This window comes from Lepidochelys olivacea (genome assembly GCF_965140295.1).
Source record: "Lepidochelys olivacea isolate rLepOli2 genome assembly, chromosome: 7".
NCBI classification, from domain to species: domain Eukaryota; kingdom Metazoa; phylum Chordata; order Testudines; family Cheloniidae; genus Lepidochelys; species Lepidochelys olivacea.
In genome coordinates, this window is record NC_140417.1 from 72,737,861 (window position 1) to 72,757,488 (window position 19,628).

At 43.7% G+C, this 19,628-nt stretch overlaps 1 protein-coding gene and 1 long non-coding RNA gene across 3 annotated transcripts in view; one reads left to right on the forward strand and one right to left on the reverse strand.

The window, feature by feature from the left end:
* The window catches only part of LOC311523370, a 41,368-nt gene extending 23,660 nt beyond the window's left edge, over nucleotides 1–17,708 (reverse strand). Inside the window, exons 1-3 of one of the 2 annotated variants that reach the window (XR_014712326.1) lie at nucleotides 17,581–17,708; nucleotides 8,928–9,001; nucleotides 1,011–2,126 (exon numbers count right to left, since the gene is read on the reverse strand). This is a non-coding gene — a long non-coding RNA (uncharacterized lncRNA). Of the gene's footprint in view, nucleotides 1–1,010; nucleotides 2,127–8,927; nucleotides 9,002–17,580 lie in introns of those variants that run through there. The other variant, XR_014712325.1, reaches the window with a different exon arrangement.
* The window catches only part of GLUD1 (glutamate dehydrogenase 1), a 59,363-nt gene continuing 57,440 nt past the window's right edge, over nucleotides 17,706–19,628 (forward strand). Inside the window, exon 1 of the mRNA XM_084633257.1 lies at nucleotides 17,706–18,429. Within this exon, the coding sequence (XP_084489383.1) occupies nucleotides 17,721–18,429 (709 nt within the window). The 5' untranslated portion in view covers nucleotides 17,706–17,720. The remainder of the gene's footprint in view (nucleotides 18,430–19,628) is intronic.

Genomic DNA, 19,628 nt, shown 5'->3' on the forward strand with positions numbered 1-19,628 from the left:
AAGTACTGTAGTGCAATCATGAAAGTTGAACTTACAAATGTAGAATTATGTACAAAAAAGCTGCATTCAAAAATAAAACAATGTAAAATCTTAGAGCCCACGAGTCCACTCAGTCCTACTTCTTGTTCAGCCAATCGCTCAGACAAACAAGTTTGTTTACATTTGCAGACGATAATGCTGCCTGCTTCTTGTTTACAATGTCACCTGAAAGCGAGAACAGGCATTCTCATGGCACTGTTGTAGCCGGTGTCGCAAGATATTTACGTGCTAGACGTGCTAAAGATTTATATGTCCCTTCATGCTTCAACCACCATTCTAGGGGACACATGCCCATGCTGATGACTGGTTCTGCTCGATAACAATCCAAAGCACTGCGGACTGATGCATGTTCATTTTCATCATCCGAGAGGGAGTTTAGTCACAAATTTAACTAACACATTTTTTGAACGTGCGTCATCAGCATGGCAGCATGTCCTCTGGAATGGTGGCTGAAGCATGAAGGGGCATATGAATGTTTAGCATATCTGGCACGTAAATACCTTGCAATGCCAGCTACAAAAGTGCCATGCAAATACCTGTTCTCACTTTCTGGTGATATTGTAAATAAGAAGAGGGCAGCATTATCTCCTGTAAATGTAAACAACGTTGTTTGTTTTAGTGATTAGCTGAACAAGAAGTAGAACTGATTGGACTTGCAGGCTCTGAAGTTTTACATTGTTTTGTTATTGAGTGAAGTTATGTAACAAAAAAAAATCTACATTTGTAAATTGCACTTTCACAACAAGATTACACTACAGTACTTGTATGAAAATACTATTTCTTTTACCATTTTTACAGTGCAAATATTTGTAATAAAAATATATACTTTGATTTAAATTATAACACAGAATAGAATATATATGAAAATACAGAAAAACATCCAAAATATTTAATAAATTTCAATTGGATTCTATTGTTTAACAGTGCGATTAAAACTGTGATTCGTTGCAATTAATTTTTTTGAGTTAATCTTGAGAGTTAACTGCAATTAATCGACAGCCCTAGTTGAGACCTATACAACATTTCTTCATTCTCAATGTTAATGGCAAAAAGAAAAAGAAAAGCTACCTGGAAACCCAAAGCTCCACCAGACATTATGTATTGATTATGAGAACCACATAAAAAAATCCTTCTGCAAAGAAGGAGTTACAGAGTCCAGGTATTGTATTCTTTTGGAATCCTTTCATTTAATACATACTGAATATAAAACTGGAACTGATCTTCATATTGGAACCAAAACTTTGAAAGAACAGCCATATCATGCCATTTGTTTATAAGTAACTCCCCACTGATTTAAATAGCTAATATCTTAAAAACTGATAGCAGTATATGGCACCGCACAATCTTGCGCCAGTGCAGTCAACTGGAGTTTTACTGTTAACTTTAATGAGCGCAGGGTGAGGTCCTAAACAGATATTGTTACACCTACTTATTTTCCATATTTCAAATGTTACTATACAGTATAAATATTTAATGACACTACTGTCAGCATTTTTCTTAATTTTACTTGCTGAATTTATCAGTGTTGTTGGCAGCAATATTTCAGCTAACAAAAGGGAACTCCATTTGACACTCCCATTGTTGCTTATGACTTTCTGAAAAAGTGCTCCCCATGTTCAATTTAAGACCAAAAGTGATTTATTTTTAAGTCTGAGCAAACTCCATTGGTTAATGTTCACGAAAATATTAATTTTATTCTGTTTTAAAATGTATTTATATCATTAAAAAAAAAAAGACACCTATCCAATACTCTACATGCCTTTACACATCATTTACAATACAATAAAATCCCAGGAGCTTTAAAGTTATCTCCACAGAACTTCGGCCAGCCACCTACAAAAAGGTCCTTTCCAGCCGTTCAGTGTTGAGGAAAGCACATCTCAGCTGTCTTCCAAAGCCCAGATACATGCAAGTATTTTTCAGTGTGTCTGGACAGTTGCCAGATTTGGGCTATTTCAGATCAGAAATGGACGGAGCAAGTTCGGAAGCCCTCACAGGAAATGGTTTGCTCGCTAGCTCCTCTGTCTTTTTTAATGAGAAGTTTCCAGCTCAGGAACCTCTGGGGACTACAGCTGTGGCAGAAGGACCTGGAGAGAAATGATTTGTTAGGCCTGTTGGTCCCAAGCCATTTAGGGCTTTATGGATTCTAAACAGTATCTCAAAACTCCACTTGGAGTTCAATGGGCAACCAAAGCAGATCTAACAGCACTGGTGTCATATGTTCCCAGGATGATGATGCACTCAAACAAAGCTCTGCATTCTACACCAGCTTCAATCTGAACAGTTTTACGGGGTACCTTTAGGTGAAGGTTCCCACACTAATGATAAATTGGCCATGCTGCATATAAAGAAATATCAAACATAATACCACATATTTCTCAAATAAAAATTAACATCTGTGATAGATCCCTATGGAGCCATTTGGCAGCCCAGAATAGCCAGAGAACTGCTCCTGACCTTGACATGCCCTAACTGGATTGGCATAATAGGCCACAAAGCAGCCCAGAAATGTGAGCCTTAACTGCTGACCTAATTGATGAATGGAAAGTTGTGATTTACCTGGAAGTTTGGGATGAAAATTATAATCAAAGCAGATTCTCTTTATATTGAAGCCATGTTTCCATGTGTGTTTTTTTTTTAAATTGTGACAAACTATATTGCTGCATTGTATATATATTTGTTATATATTCTCCTTTCCACAGATGGAAGGTTTCATATGGTATAGCATATTGTACTGAAGACAGTGAGAAAAAACAAAAATTAACTAGTAAAATGTCATGCATTTTCATGGCGAGTAGGTGAGGAAGACAAAGAAAAATGAGCTAGAGACTTCACCACAAAATATCTAATAGCTTAGGGGAACATGCACTGGACTTCAAAACCAGAAGACCATGAGGACTAGTCCCAGCTCCTACACTGTTAGTATTCCTGCGGACTTCTTCATACCCCTTTGGTGCAATTCTGGGGCATGTGCAAGAGCTGCTTGGGACAGAGGGCACTAGTTTCAGGGCGTGTCCAACTGGATCAAGGGCAGGGTCCCCACTACCAAGATGGGGCCCAGATTAATGAGTTTTGGGGCCCTGTGCAGTGGAAGCTGTCCCCTCACCAACTTTCCTTAAAGTGCCCCTGCCCCATACGTACCCCCCCCCCACACACACTCTAAATGCTCCTCTCCCCACCCCTCACGTAGACTCCTGAATGGCCCTCGCACCCCACAGATATGCCAGTAACTCTTCATCAGAGCCCTCACTTATTCTGACAATCCCTACACACATCCCAGTAGCCCTGACATACATCTGGCTCACTGCAGCCCCCAACACCTCAGCTGCATTGGTCCTTCCCTCCAACATCTTCCACTCATCCCCAACCTCTCACCCACAAAGAGTCCCCACTCACCTTAGAGCCCACCAACAACTCACCACTAGTCCCTTTACATTCCTGGCCACTCACTGGCACTGCTCCTGTCCCAGGCTAGGGTGGATCCTCCTGATGCCAGATGTCCAGTTCCACTCACTCTCATTGCGTGCCCCTCACTTACACAGCCCCACACCACTCAGGTTTGGCTTGGCTGCCCCTCTGTCATGACAGAGGAGTAGTTGGGCCAAATCTGAGAGACTGGCATTGCAACCTGGTGAATGGGATATATTTGTTTTGTTTTCTGCTGGTCAAGGGCCCCCCTGAGATGGAGGCCCCGTGCAAGTGTACAGAGTGCACAGTGGTTAATCCAGGCTTTACCAAAAGAGGTATCAGATATGAGGTCTATACCATGGCGTGTGCCTAGAGGCCAAAGCCAGGAAGAGTGCCCAGCCCCAGCAAGTGAGGGGCATGTGGGATTCTGCATTTGGATCCCCTCACACCAGTCTGGTGAGTATCCAACAGGGAGACCTCAAACAGACCTGTAACGTTGCCATCTTAGGGAAAGCAATTATCATTCACCCATTTTTACATGACTGAGAAGTTGTGCAAGATTACTTCAGGAACAGTTGGGAACAAATCTGAGGTCTCTAAGATAACAGATCACTGTTCTACCACTTAGCTACATTACCTTTCAGAATGAATATGCGAAAATATGTCCTTAGCTATTTTACCTCTAATCGACAGACCACACACTGCTCCCAGAATCAGGAATAGAATCTGGGAATCCTGATCCCCGATATTTCAGTGCTATCTCATGTATAATTAATTATACAGTGTACTGGTCAAATGTGTGTTGTGTCCCCTCTATGGGTCAGTCCCTATCAAGGATAATAACTAGGGTGGATAAAAAAAACCTGATGATTTAAAAACAATAAATCATTTTTTTTATTTAAGTCAGATATCCATATTTATTAAATTAACCTATGGTAAATTAATTTTGAAATTGGCAACCTATGTTAAAGCCTAAACTTATTATAATCTATTAAAATAATTTAAATTAAATACAAAAAAAATATTAAGCACATGTTTGCTGCCAAGTTTTAAAGAAAATCACACTACTGAATTGGTGGAAAACACTGGCTAAGCATCTGGAGCAGAGTTTGACGACTTGCTAAACCAGCTTTTGACAGCAGAAGCCTCTTCTCCAAGTGCAGAGAGAATATTTTCTTCATTTCAGTTTATTTAACTAGTTCAGTTCAATGACTAGTTCATTCTAAGTTAAGAAACCAACTGAGAGCTGAAAAAGCAGGAAAGTTCATTTTCCTCTTCCGCCCTAGGAACAACAACTAGGTGTGAGAGAATAAGATCTAATAGTTCCAGAACCTTGAAGGATATGTTGACCAGAAACAATCATTCAGTTTGCTAACTAAAGATAACACTTCCTTTTAATAAATTAGTAAGACACATTTGCTAACTTTTTTTCTTATGTAGCCAGTACATTTAATGTAGTTTTATTTAATAAAACAATTAAAATTGTGCTGTATTTGAATATTCATCCAAATAGAACTTGATGCAAATTGCAAGTAAAATATTAATAATCATCTAGTAAATAAAATGAGTTGGTCACCATTTTCTAACATAAAATACATAAAAATTAAGAATCTGAAAAAAATGTAAGTTATGCTACATAATTGCTTAAACAAACATATAGATAGAGTATATCCTCCTCGTGAGTAAAAGGAAGCAGCAAAATTAGTGGAAAGTCTATATTTAGTTGCAAATCAACAAGCTTTACTACAGTATTTTTCAAACTTTGGGTCGCAACCAAGTACTGGGTTGCGGCATGACAGACACTGGGTCACTCTGGTCAGCACTGCCGACGGGGACGTTAAAAGTCCCATCGGCGGTGCTGACCAGCTAAGGTAGGCTAGTGCCTACCTGTTTCGACACCGCCCTGAGCCCCTCCCCAAACCCGGAGCCCCTCCTGCACCCCAAACCCCTCATTCCCGGCCCCACTCCAGAGCCTGTACTACCAGCCCAGAACCCTAACCCCCCCCCAAACCCCAACCCTCTGCTCCAGCCCAGAGCCCCCTCCCACACCCTGAACCCCTCATTCCCGGCACCCCAACCCTCTGCCCCAGCCCTGAGCCCCTCCCACACCCCAAACCCCTCATCCCTAGCTCCGTTGGGTTGCAGACATCAACAGTTTTCTTCAACTGGGTCCCCAGAAAAAAAAATTTGAAAAGCACTGCTTTACTGGACATGAATAAGAATTAATCTTTTTTTGGAAAATAATTAAAAAGTACTATTGAAAAACACAATTAAAACGGATGATTTAAATCAATGTTTCCTTCTTGCTGATTTAAATCACAATTAAAATCAGTGATTTAAATTGTTTTGATTTAAATAGAATCAGTCTATCCTGATAATAACTTTCATCAACTAATCCTGCAGCTCAAGTAGAAAAGGTTTGTATTATTGAGCTGAAAACCTTGGGTTTAATCTCTGTTGATGATCCATATGGGAGAAAATACTATGAAACTGAATCTTAATTCCTAGACACTCAAGGCTGAACTGAGGCGGATACCTTTCATAAGCACGAATTCCCAAAATGGTTTAAAATGACGTATATGCAGATTATTTGCAAATATGAAAATTAGTTCATTCAATAATTGGCATGTAATGTCAACACATGAAGCTGCAAAAAATGACAGCTGTGTCTTTATATAATCCAATGCATTTGCTGTCACATACGTTAGTACCCATATTAAAGGCTGTATCAAGAAGTATTAGAATCATAGAATATCAGGGTTGGAAAGGACCTCAGGAGGTCATCTAGTCCAACCCCCTGCTCAAAGCAGGACCAATCCCCAGTTTTTGCTCCAGATCCCTAAATGGCCCCCTCAAGGATTGAACTCACAACCCTGGGTTTAAGCAGCCCAATGATCAAACCCCTGAGCTACCCCTCCCGCCAATAAGTGTGAAAAAAAAAATCTGATTATTCTTCCAAATGTTCACTTTTCTGGAGCTATTACACTGGAAAGAGCAGTTATTTGGACACCAATTCAGTTTGAAAAATATCATATGATGTAGAATTAGTTGAAATTCAATAACCCAGAGTAACCGGGGGGAAAAAAAAATCAGTAGAATTACAAGAGTGGGGGGAAGAGGGAGAGATTGGGGAAAAAATTCTTAAGGAATAAACACACCACCAGAATACTAAGTGATAAGAACACTGAGTGGAGTGATCTTCTAATACACTGAGCATTACTGATGAGAGAAAATGAATTCTTGGAGCTTATAAGGCTTAGTGGCTCATAAGGGAACCAGCTGCAACATTCAGCTAAATACAGCAAACAAGATTTTTTTTCTTGCTCAACAGAGAAACTCCATCTTAAGACAGATCATAGTCCTCAAGTAAAAAACTGCCCATTTATCTGATTGTATAATATAAACATCCAGAGGCAGCAATCAATATTTTTAGCTAAAAATGTACATATCTAGGGTTTCAATAATAGATTTATTTGATTTTGTCTGACATAACCAATGTATTTAGCTCAGATACTTACTGGTTGACTTTTTCTGTGACTGTTTTGCATGTCTAAGATGCTGTTTGTTTTATACATTCAAACCCTGCCCCCAAAATCCTAAAACAATGTTTTGCTTTCTAGCCTCCTTGCTTCTTTTAAAAATAAAGACTGCTACAACTGAAGTTTAGACTGGACTTTTGATCCCAAGGACCTCAAAATGTATAAGTTATACACAAAATAGCTACCTTCTATACACACTGCAAATTTATTATCTACGATGCAGATATCAATGGTATATTCTGCATTTATTTCACACATTTGCTCCAAACACAGAACTTCCACAGACCTCAATCAGAATTGTGCACATTGCTTTACAAACACACACAGGTATCATTTCACCTACCACAAGCATTAAATGCCTAAGTGAACTCTACACAACAGGTTAAGATAGGAAATAAAGAAAGATACTTTAACTGATTGAAACTGCAGCTGAAATTTAGGTAGGCAGAATGTAATTGCTCAGACTGGAGTCTCAACAGAATACAAAGTTTAAGGGGGTAATGCCCCCATCACTTATTTAAAGTATCATGTGATCTTTAATGACCACATTTGGCCAAAACCTCAGTTTTATATCTTGTTGGCACTGATTTAGAATTGATTTGGAGAAACAACATCACTTAACAGATCATCAATACGATCTTCTGCAGTAGTTGGATTTTCTTTGGAGGTCTCCCATCCAAATAAAGACCAGGCCCACTTCTAAGCAGCCAATGTGAACTGCCAACAGCGGAGAATTTTGAGATTCCAAAAAGTGGTTTCAATCCAATTCAAAATTTTGAAAATTTTCTGCAAACTGGAATGCTCATTCTATACCCAGTTCTACTAGGAGCCTGGGTTCTGGGGGAGTCTGCCTGGTAGGTTGCCACAAAACCAGGGACCCTGGAAGCCCTTAGAGTGCTGACTCCAGGGCAGTCTGCCCGGTTGGGTGTTCCAACTCCAAGGTAGCGCCTGCAGCCAGGAAGCCTAGAAGCCCTGGGAACCAAGGCTGTTCAGAAGCTACAAGCCTCGGAGCTGGGGGCAGCCCACAAAATGGGCTGCTGAGGAGCCAGGATTGCCTAGAAGCCTAGCAGGTGTGCAGAAGAGGAATCAAGTTGGTAAACTGGCAGAAAACTGATGAAACCCCCCCAAGCTTCTAGAGGAATTCTGTCAAAACTGACACAGTCCTGCAGAATGTGTTGATTTCAATGAAAAACAAATTCTGAAGAAAAAAATATTTCTAATTTTTTTCTGACCAGTTCTAGTTTTAACTCTGTAAAATTATTAGGGATTTTTTTTTTCTTTTGTGTGAAGAAATCACAGTTTCAGGAATAGCAAACAAGGATACCCAGTGGCCATTCCTGTGTAATTTCAGATAGTAAAATTATATAAGCTTTTGACTAATACTCTGTCATCAAAGCAAATGCAAAAGTCTACTGGGTTCCTGGCTTTGATTTTCTGATTTTCTTAGTACACCTTGAACAATAATTTTAGCCAATATACTTTTTTGTAATGAAATTTGCCAAAATAGTATCCATATCTTAAAAATGACATCTTTAATCTTTTTAAAGAGACATGGATCTTTTCAATTCGGGTAAGCACAAAATAAATAAAACAAGGTGTTTATATTACATCTAAAATGAAATAAGCCATAATATTTAAAGTTGGAAGTAAAAGCTATTTTCAAAATAGTTGGCACAGGAAAAGTTGTCTGTTCTACTTTTTCCAAATTCAGAATGTTTTCCCAATTCTTAGGTTGTAATGAACAAGTATATCACCGTGTCCCATAAATTAGAGCTAAATAAGTCCATCATCCACGCAGATAATTTTCCTTCAGCACATACATTTGTTTACCATTGTACTTGTGTGTTTAAATGACTGGGAGAAAAATAATTCAATTTCAGTATGAAAGTAACTGAAATTTACTGCAATTTCTAGTTGCACACAAAAAATATAAAAAATTACCTTTAAAACCATCCAAGTGATCTTTTACCAGTTTAACTGAAAGGAGAGTCTTCCAATGTCCTCCATGTGTTACTCTAAACAAAGATCATACAGTTTATCTTTCATTATTACAATTATTGTTTTCATATCTACAAGTCACAGTAAACTAACAACAGACATATATGCATACTGAGCAATGTTCTGAGACCACGAGAAATAGCTCCCTTAATTACTGCTTACTCCTTAACACAAGACAGACAGATATTTGACTGGAATAGAGAGAAGAAATGCGGCCTAGCTTATAGGAACTAAGACACAAGAACTCTTGAATTCTAATCTTAACTCTTACTCAAGACCTGCTCTGTGTCATTGGGCAAGTCACTTAACCTCTACATTCACCTCATTATCAACCTCACATGGGCGCAGTGAAAGTCAATTATGCTGGTGAAGTGTTTATATATATATATTATACACACATACACAATTATTCTTCTCACATGTGATTGTCTTCAAACATTACAAAAATAAAAGATAATTTCTGATTTACTTTTTCTGAAGAGTTCCAAGTGTAACTTGAATATTTTGTAGGAATTCAGTAATACTGAAGTTTCACCTTTATCAAAGCAGAAGGGCTCTGCTCATGCTGTTATTTCATAGAAAGACATGCTAGTGAAACTGGTGGAAAAGAATATTCATTTTCACTCTTGCATTGTGTTTTACCATTCTGAATCCCTAACATATGAAGTAATGTATCAAACATATCTGGGTCAATGCATGCAGCTGATAACTAAGTAAGGAACACTTTCAGAGAGGTGTATTCTAGTGATCGAGTACAGAACTGGAAGCCAGGAACTTTATGGTTCTAACTCTGATGTAGGCCTTTCTGAGCTCTTGAACAAGTCAAATAATTGTCACATTTTCCACTTAACCCGCCTCAGTTTTCCTATCTGTAATATAGGAATACTATTTCCTATACCTCAGGGGTCTATGAGAATTGGTTGATAATAATAATTAGAACTTAGTGCTTGTCTCTATACCTGTTTCTTAGTTCATATTCTTTTACACACACATTTTAAACTCAGTGTTTCAGCAGTGGAGCAGCTGTTGCTTCAGTGCTTTATGATGGAAGCCAAATGTTTCCCTACCGAGGCCACAGAAATGACAGTGTATTTCCTTTTGCATTTCCTCACTTCTCTGACACTATTATGAAATTCTCATTAGTACCTGTGATAAATGAAGGGGAGGGAATAGCTCCCTTTTATGGGCATCCAGCCAGCCAGCCAGCCAAAAAAATTCCTCTTAGTAGCTGCACTCTACTTGCTTTACCTGTAAAGGGTTAACAAGCCTACAGGTAAAAGGAAAGGAGTACTTGTGGCACCTTAGAGACTAACCAATTTATTTGAGCATGAGCTTTTGTGAGCTACAGCTCACTTGAAGTGAGCTGTAGCTCACGAAAGCTTACGCTCAAATAAATTGGTTAGTCTCTAAGGTGCCACAAGTACTCCTTTCCTTTTTGTGAATACAGACTAACAAGGCTGTTACTCTGATACAGGTAAAAGGAAAGGAGTGGGCACCTGACCAAAAGAGCCAATGGGAGGGCTAGAACTTTTTAAAATGGGGAAAAAAACTTCCCTGTCTGCTTTTATTGTTCTCCAGGGAGCAGCGACACAGAGCAGCAATGCTGTAAGCAGCTTTAAAACTAGGTATGAAAAAGCAACAAATCATACCTCAATCCTACTTATCTGAAACCTCAAATATGTAAGTAAATCAGGTAATGACTAGGAAGATGTGATTAGGGTTATTTCTGTTTATTTCTTACAGCTAATGGACTCCTCTGTGCTAACCCCGGATGCTTTTGTTTTGCTTGTAACCTTTAAGCTGAACCTCAAGAGAGCTATCTTGATGCTTAATTTTTGTAATTGTTTCTTTTAAAATCTAGCAATAGCTTGAGTTTTCAGATGTATTCTCTTTCTTTTTGTTTTTAATAAAATTTACCTTTTTTAAGAACAGGATTGGATTTTTGGTGTCCTAAGAGGTTTGTGGATATGTTGTTTAATTAGCTGGGAGCAACAGCAAATTTCCTTTGTTTTCATTCTCAGCTCTTCCCCAGAATGGAGGGTGTGAAAGGGCTTGAGAGTACCCCACAGGAAGGAATTCCCAAGTGTGCCTTCCTGGTTCTCAAGGGGTTCTTTTGCACATGGCTGGTGCCAGCATCTACCCATCCAAGGTCAGAGAGAAACTGTGACCTTGGGAGTTTAATACCAGCCTGGAGTGGCCAATATTATTTTTTTGAATCCTTGTGGGCCTCCACCTTCTGCACTCAAAGTGCCAGAGTGGGGAATTAGCCTTGACTGTACCTATCCCCATATTCATATATCAAAGTAATTGAGCAATTCTAATAATGTAAATATATTGAGAGGCTGAGTCTCTAAAGCAGGCTTGACAATACCTGCATAAGCAGTTCTCCCTAAAAAGAAACATTTCTTGCTTTTGCTTCCCTGTGTTTTACTAACAGGCATCTTCAGACTCTGGACATGATAATTATAACCCCTGCTGTCTCCTCCCCTTCCCCTTTAGTTTATCCCCTCCTAAGTAAGCCCCTACGCCCCCCCCCTCCAAAAAAATCATAGAACTAACGTAATTTGCTGCCATCATATTGTTCTCTGCTTGTGTGTTATACCCATTCCCACATCCTGTGCCTGCCTTGTCTATTTAGATTGTAAGCTCTTCAGTGCATGGACTATGTACTTCTCTGACTGCCCTGATTCCCGAGGATCCTGGGGGGGCAGTCAGGGGACAGGGAGCAGGGCGCGTTGGATAGGCATGGGAGTCCCGGGGGGGCTGTCAGGGAGTGGGGGTGTGGATAGGGGTCAGGGCAGTCCCGAGTGCACAGCACCTAGTGTAACAGGGTCCCATTCTTGGTTGGCCTTTAAGAACTACTGTAATAAACATGATTAATAATACATAATGATATACCACACAAATCCTGAAGGTGAGCAGGAGCTGCCATTCTCTCTTCAGTGGTCTTCCCTACTTCTTATCACTGACAATTAGGGATATTTATCATGCAGATACAATATAAAACAGAGACTGGGATTCTATCTATTCAGTTTCCTTTATTCATTGATCTATTACAGCAGTTCTCAAATTTTAACAACCGGAGGACCCCCTTTTTGATTTAAAAAAATTTCACAGACCCTCCAAGTCCCTTGCTCAGCCCCAGGGCCCACCCCACTCCTTTCCCCAAGGCCCCACTCCCACCCCACCTCTTCCCGCCCCACCCCCAAGCACGCCCTGTCTCCGCTCCTCCCTCTCCCTCCCAGCACCTCCTGTACACTGCTGAACAGCTGTTCCACGACCTACAGCAGGCACTGGGAGGGAGCGGGAGATGATTAGCAGGGCCCGTGGACCCCCTGGAGTACCCTCACGGACCCCATTTTGAGAAACGCTGATCTACTGTGTACATGTAAAAACCCCTTTGTAAAAAATACTTGTAATACTGTTGCATAAGTGTATACTGTGTGATGTGGGACTGCACTTGTACATAGTACTTTTGTTCCATATAATTTGGACTTTTTCCCACTTCATGTACAACAGTCTTTCCCGTTCAAAACTGCAAAAATTAACAAAAACAGATTGACTTTTGCAAAGACCTTTCTGTCTTTGACCCCACAATAAAAAGCATCAAATATACTGATGTTCACTAACTGCAGGTTACCCATATCACTTCTTGAGACGAGTACACAGGAGGTTTTGTGTATTTTTTTGAAATTCCTTTTTTATGACTGTTCTTTAGTTCAGCTTGTCACTTAAGGCTTGTCTAGGTGACCGCTTAGTTTGTAGCAAATTGGGGCATAAATCTACCTTGCACTAAGCACCTGTGTGGACCCTGCTGCCATGCACTGCAACTTCTAGTGTGCTTTAATTGTCTGTTTCAAAGCGAAGTAGAGCAAAGAGCACTACAGAACTCTTGTGTGCAGCAGCACATCCATATGGGCACTTAGTGCAGGCTAACACAAGGTAGATTTACACTCTGGTTTGCTGCAAATTAAGTGTCTATATAGACCGGCACCTCCTGCTCCTGTGATATTACCTCCTGCTTCTGACGTTAACAAATGATATCTTCACCAACTGCAGTATTGGGCAGCCACACACTCCGAGCCCAATTCTGACTTCTGATTAGCACACACAACTTTAATTTACTTCAGTGAAAGTTACATGTATTTATCTGAAGCCAAAATTGGGCCCAGATGTTCCTAAATACAATACTTGAAAAGCAGGCATAAGGATGTCCACACAACAGGATACAGAGGGGAGAGCCATTCTTTCGGTCTCTCCTGCAATTCTTACAGCAAACATGTTCTGGGTGATGCCTCTCACAGAGAAAGGTTGAAATGTCAGAACTTAAAGGTTTCCTGGCAGTTTGAAAAGCCCCATTAATGTAAGACTCTTGAGTTTCACTGCACTGAGAGGTATGAGCTCCTGCCTGACATGATAGAATGAATTACAGGGTTTGTTTCATAACAAGGGGCCAGGGAGCTTCCCAGAGAACTTGGCACATTCTTGAAACCAGCAAAGGCCCCACAGAACTGCGAGGAAGAGCATTTATCATCCAGTGCAAATTGTGTAGTGCTTACCTGCCAACTGCTACTTTTTATACTTCCATTATGTACCTTTGTCTTTTATAGTAAACATCTATTAAAAACAAAAATAATGGAAATAACTCCACCCATTGAGAAAATTCTTATCAGTAAAGCAGTCATTAGCTCCAGGGAGAAAGACAAGTGGGTTTTTCCTTTTGAAACCAACTCATTGGAAAATGCTGCAACCCAGAGAACTAAACTGATGTCTGATTGCTCCTCATGTTGCTATGACCTGGTTAATCTGAAATTAGATGACCTCCTCAAAGTTTCTTCAAACTGGGACACCGTAGCCACCACAGTCTGCCTTAGCGTACAGTTTCAAGTTCAATCAAGTTATCTATACCTAACTCCTCTCGAGTTACCTTATTTTGAGCAAAAGCTGCCCCACCACAAAACACTTTGAGCTGCACAAACTGATTGTGTTAGCAGGTAGCAAATCATGCTAACTTGAGCTTTATCTATACCCCTGATGGGCCAACTAAAGTTAAAAGCACACCCCACACTAAAAATAAGGAGTTTTAGAATCATAGAAATGGAAGGGACCTCAAGAGATCATCTAGTCCGGCCCCCTGCACTCATGGCAGAACTAAGTACTATCTAGACCAAAGGTGGGCAAACTACGGCTCACAGGACTGTCCTGCCTGGCCCTTGAGCTCCCAGCCGGGGAGGCTAGCCCCCTCCCCCACAGCCACGCCGCTGTGCAGGCAGCACAGCTTGTGCCCGCCCACCTCCCAGGGTTTCCAATAAGCCAGTCCTGCCGCTCTGAGAAACATGATTAGGGAGCGGGGAGTCGGGGGGGGGGGGGGGGGTTGGATAAGGGGCAGTCAGGGGACATGGAGCAGTTGGATGAGGCGGAGGTTCTGGGCTGGGGGGGGGGCAGTCAGGGGATGGGGGCGGGGTGGATAGGCGTGGGAGTCCCAGGGGCCCTGTCAGGGGGCGGGGGTGTGGGTAGGGGTTGGAGCAGTCAGAGGGTGGTTGGATAAGGGGCAGAAGATCCCGGGGGGGGGGGCAGTCAGGGGACAGGGAGCAGGGCGTGTTGGATAGGCATGGGAGTCCCGGGGGGCCTGTCAGGGGGTGGGGGTGTGGATAGGGGTCGGGGCAGTCCCGGGACAGGGAGCAGGGGGGCCTGGATAGAGGGTGGGCTTCCGAGGGGGGCAGTTAGGAGCGGGGGATCCCGGGAGGGGGCGGTCAGGGGACAAGTAGCAGGTGGGGGTTGGATGGGTCAGAGGTTCTGGCGTGGGGGGGGCAGTCAGGGGGTGGGAAGTGGGAGGGGGCAGGGGCCTGGCTGTTTGGGGAGGCACTGCCTTCCCTACCCTGTCCTTCATACAGTTTCGCAATGATGTGGCCCTTGGGCCAAAAAGTTTGCCCATCCTGATCTAGACCATCCCTGACAGGTCTAACAAGCTCTTAAAAATCTCCAATGATGGAGATTCCACAACCTCCCTAGGCAATTTATTCCAGTGCTTAATCACCCCGACAGTTAGGAAGTTTTTCCTAATGTCTAACTTGAACCTCCCTTGCTGCAATTTAAGCCCATTGCTTCTTGTCCTATCCTCAGGGGTTAAGAACAATAATTTTTCTCACTCCTCCTTGTAACAACCTTTTATGTACTTGAAAACTTATCATGTCCCCTCTCAGTCTTCTCTGTTCCAGACTAAACAAACCCAATTTTTTCAATCTTCCACACAAAATGATTAAAGGTCTAGAAAACATGACCTCTGAGGGACGTGACTCAAATTAGGGAAAAACTCAATTTAACTGCAAGGATGACAAGCCCTGAGGTATTTCCATCACAGACATCTGCACAGCAGCTAGATCAGTGGTGACCCCTTTCACATAGGAAGCCTCTGAGTGCAACCCCCCCCCATATAAATTAAAAACACTTTTTAATATATTTAACACTATTATAAATGCTGGAGGCAAAGCAGGGTTTGGGGTGGAGGCTGACAGTTCCCGACCCCCCATGTAATAACCTCACAACCCCCCGAAAGTTCCCGATCCCCAGTCTGAGAACCCCTGCGCTAGATGGTCTGTCCACACAGTTTGCAAAGCATTAGTGCTTGGATTTGGCCTCCAGGAAATAATCTTATTTCTGACTGTGTCCTGAAATTTGTTTCCCATATAGGGGACGTCAAACTCTCTTCCTGTCAAAAGGTAGGCTTATTTTACTTCAGTTGGCCCATTTTTTTCAAGCCCCCCCGGATCGTGGCTTGATTCATGTACAACATATATCTTGTACATGCCTGAAGAATTTTGAGATTAGCATATCTATCTAGATAGACCAATCCACCCTAGATAGACAGATGTCTCTGTTTCCACTGTCTGGAGAGCAGCATGTTTGCTTGGCAAGGGGGTTATATGCTCTGGCCAAAATTAGCCAGATTTGTACTAAACAGTACTTTTATTCATCTGTAACTAGAGAACAAATGAAAAAATATCCCGTCCAGGTTAGGAAGCCTGAAATTGTATTCAACAATAAATATTTCCACTTATGCTTTCCCTCCTTGCTCCTATTTAGGAAGGATATTTTCCCACAAAAAATGAGTCTTTCAGAAAACCAGTGGCATCATTTGCTATGGGCCAGGGGGGCAGCTGTTGCCCCCCTCGGGGAAGTTTTCATAAATCTATATGCTCTACTTCCTTCCCTGCCACCCCAAGATTTTGCAGGATATAATTTTATCACATATATTCTATACACCAGTAGTTTTTCCCCCTGAAATGACATCCTTGAATAACAGATAAAGAGACTGCTATTGTCTAACTCTGTCAAGGAAGTTAGTGCACTGTTTTTCACCACAATCATATTCACATCCTCTGTGGGTTGGGCCCAGAAGGGGACACAACACACACTGACCAATAGGTTTCAGAGTAACAGTCGTGTTAGTCTGTATTCGCAAAAAGAAAAGGAGTACTAGTGGCACCTTAGAGAGTAGGTTAGTCTCTAAGGTGCCACTAGTACTCCTTTTCTTTTTACTGACCAATAGATTACTTGTGCAGCTCTCCTCCCTGGCTATGCATGTCTGCTCTAATCTTGGCTCCCATCGAAACGTACAAGAACGTTGCTCTGAGAGGGTCAGAGAACAAGGCTCTCCGTGTCACCTTGTGACAGGCCTGGCAGGCAGAACAGGGAATGCCCAAAGCTAAGATACAAAGGGTGGCATATTGAGCCCTGTGTTACCTAGGGTAGAAGGTCCCTGTACCCCAGATATGCGACGCAGCAGAGCCCATCAGAGCACTGTAGGTTAAAGCAATGATTTTCAACCAGGGGTACGTTGAAAATCATTGCTTTTCTAGATAGTTGCCTAGTTTTAAAACAGGCTACTTAAAAGCAAAAAGAAAAGGAGTACTAGTGGCACCTTAGAGACTAACCAATTTATTTGAGCATAAGCTTTCGTGAGCTACAGCTCACTTCAAGCTGTAGCTCACGAAAGCTCATGCTCAAATAAATTGGTTAGTCTCTAAGGTGCCACTAGTACTCCTTTTCTTTTGGCGAATACAGACTAACACAGCTGCTACTCTGAGACCTACTTAAAAGGACTAGCCAAGTCAGTACAAACTAAAACTTCAACAATGACTTGTTTATACTGCTCTATATCCTATACACCGAAAAGTACAATATTTATATTTCAATTGATTTATTTCAAGATTATATGGTAAAAAATTAGAACATGAGCAATTTTTAGTAATAGTGGGCTATGACACGTTTGGTTTTATGTCTGATTTTGTAAGCAAGTAGTTTTTAAGTGAGGTAAACCTGGGTACGCAAGCCAAATCAGACTCCTGGAAGGGATACGCTAGCCTAGAAAGGTTGAGAGCCACTGGGCTACAGCTCGCTCAGCCGGGATAGCCAGCGTGGCCATGGCTCGGAGGCGGGCGGGCAGCTGCAACAGGAAAGGTGGGTGCAGCGGGGCGGGCGGCCGCGCCCGCGGGGCCCGGGGAAGTCAGGGGCTCTGCCGCTCCCCGCAGCGGAAGGGGAAGGATGACGGGGTCTCCTCTACGCGGCGCAGGCGCGGGCCCCCCCAGCCACCTACCGCGGGGCTCCCCGCGCCCGCAAGCGGGAGAAACGACCGCTCCGCACCCCCTGCCCGGGCGGAAGCGCTTTAGGTTCGCGCTCCCGCACCAGCGCCCCGGACTGAGCGCCACGACCGACCGAGGCTAGATCCCGACACGCATGCGCACCACACACCCACCTCGGGCCTTCCGGCAGACGGGCCGAAGCCTGGCACCGCGCCCAGCTCCTCCCGGCGGAGCCAAGGGAGGGGAGGAGTTCCGGGCGAGGCGTGTGCGCAAGCGCGGCAGGGCGGTGGCGTGTGACCCCGAGCCCCCCTCCGGCCTCGCCCCCCGGGGCCATTTAAAGGCGGCGGCGGCGGCGGCGGCGGGCCGCCTCTATTGTGCCATCGGGCCGCGCAGGGCTAGAGCTCTCAGCACCGGCTCGGCCTCCAGCCCCGCTGCAGCTGCCGCCATGTACCGTTACCTCGGGGAACTGCTGGCGTCCCGCGCCGGGGCCGGCTCGGTGCTGGCGGGCACGGAGCCCGGCGCGGCGGTAGGGGCAGCCCTGTGGGGAGGCCCCAGCGGGGGGCTCCCGCAGCGGCGGCGCTACAGCGAGGCGGAGCGGGAGGACGACCCCAACTTCTTCAAGATGGTGGAGGGCTTCTTCGACCGCGGCGCCGGCATCGTGGAGGACAAGCTGGTGGAGGGGCTGCGCTCGCGGGAGAGCCCCGAGGAGCGGCGCCACCGCGTCCGCGGCATCCTGCGCATCATCAAGCCCTGCAACCACGTGCTCAGCGTCTCCTTCCCCATCAAACGCGACAACGGCGAGTGGGAGGTGATCGAGGGTTACCGGGCGCAGCACAGCCAGCACCGCACCCCCTGCAAGGGAGGTGAGCTCCGCACCTCCGTGCGCGCACACACACAGCCAGCACCGCGCCCCCCTGCGCCTCCACCCTACACGCAGCCGGCTCCGCACCCCCCTCACCATTCATGCAGCCGGCCCTGCACCTGCTGCAAGGGAGGGGAGAGCCCCGCTACCCTGCTATACAGACATCTAGCACCCCGCCAACCTGCAAAGTGAGATCCACGCATGAGATCACGCATAGACAGAGCCATACATACCCGGGGCAACCCCTGCAAGGTTGGTGAGACCTCCTCATATGCGTTGCCAGTACTGCACTACCTGCAGGAAAGGGGACACCCTAGCCCCATGGATGGATAACACTTCATTTTCCATCTGTACATAGGTAGCCTCCAACTTTCTGCAAAGCAGGAGAGAATCTCTTTATGTCCCATGCATGCAGAGCCAGCGCTACACCCAACAAACAAGTGATCAAAGTAGAGTGAAACAGGAGTGAGAGCTTTCGCTGCACCAGCCAAGGAGGGAAGGGCAGTTATTGGGGAATCACTGCTTACCCAGACCCACAAATAGGGAGAGCTCCCATCTGCTTTCAGCAGAGTAGGAGCTATAATTCCCCCTTAGTTATCAACTGTTCCAAACACAGCTAGCAATATATCCACTGTAAGAGTAATTGTGGCACCTTAGAAACTAACAAATTTATTTGGGCATAAGCTTTTGTGGGCTAAAACCCACTTCATCGTATGCATGCAGTGGAAAATACAATAGGAAGATATATATACACCGAGAACGTGAAAAATATTGACTAACACGGCTACCACTCTGAAACCTGTAAGAGTAATGAGATTCCCTCCTATACTTCACAGCTGGAACGGTACCTTGTGAAAGGAGTATGAGAGTCTTTTTTCTGTTTCTCAGCTAGTGTTGGCTCCCTGCAAAAACTAGGAAACACGTATATAGCCAACATTGAACCCCAAAAAGGAGTCCATGTTCCCAATACTGCATATCCATAGCCCTGCAGCCCCTCCAAGGCTGGTGGGGAGCTCCTTGCCACTGACCCCCTACATCCGTCCATGCATTCTCTGCAAGAGAGGTCTACTCCTATCTCTGTCCCAACCTAGCCACATGCCTGCCAATTAGCAGTAGAGTGTAAATATACGTGTATTTACATAAATTCAACTGCAAGTCATTTGAAGCACATACTTTCCTGTTTTCAGCTTGCATTGTAAC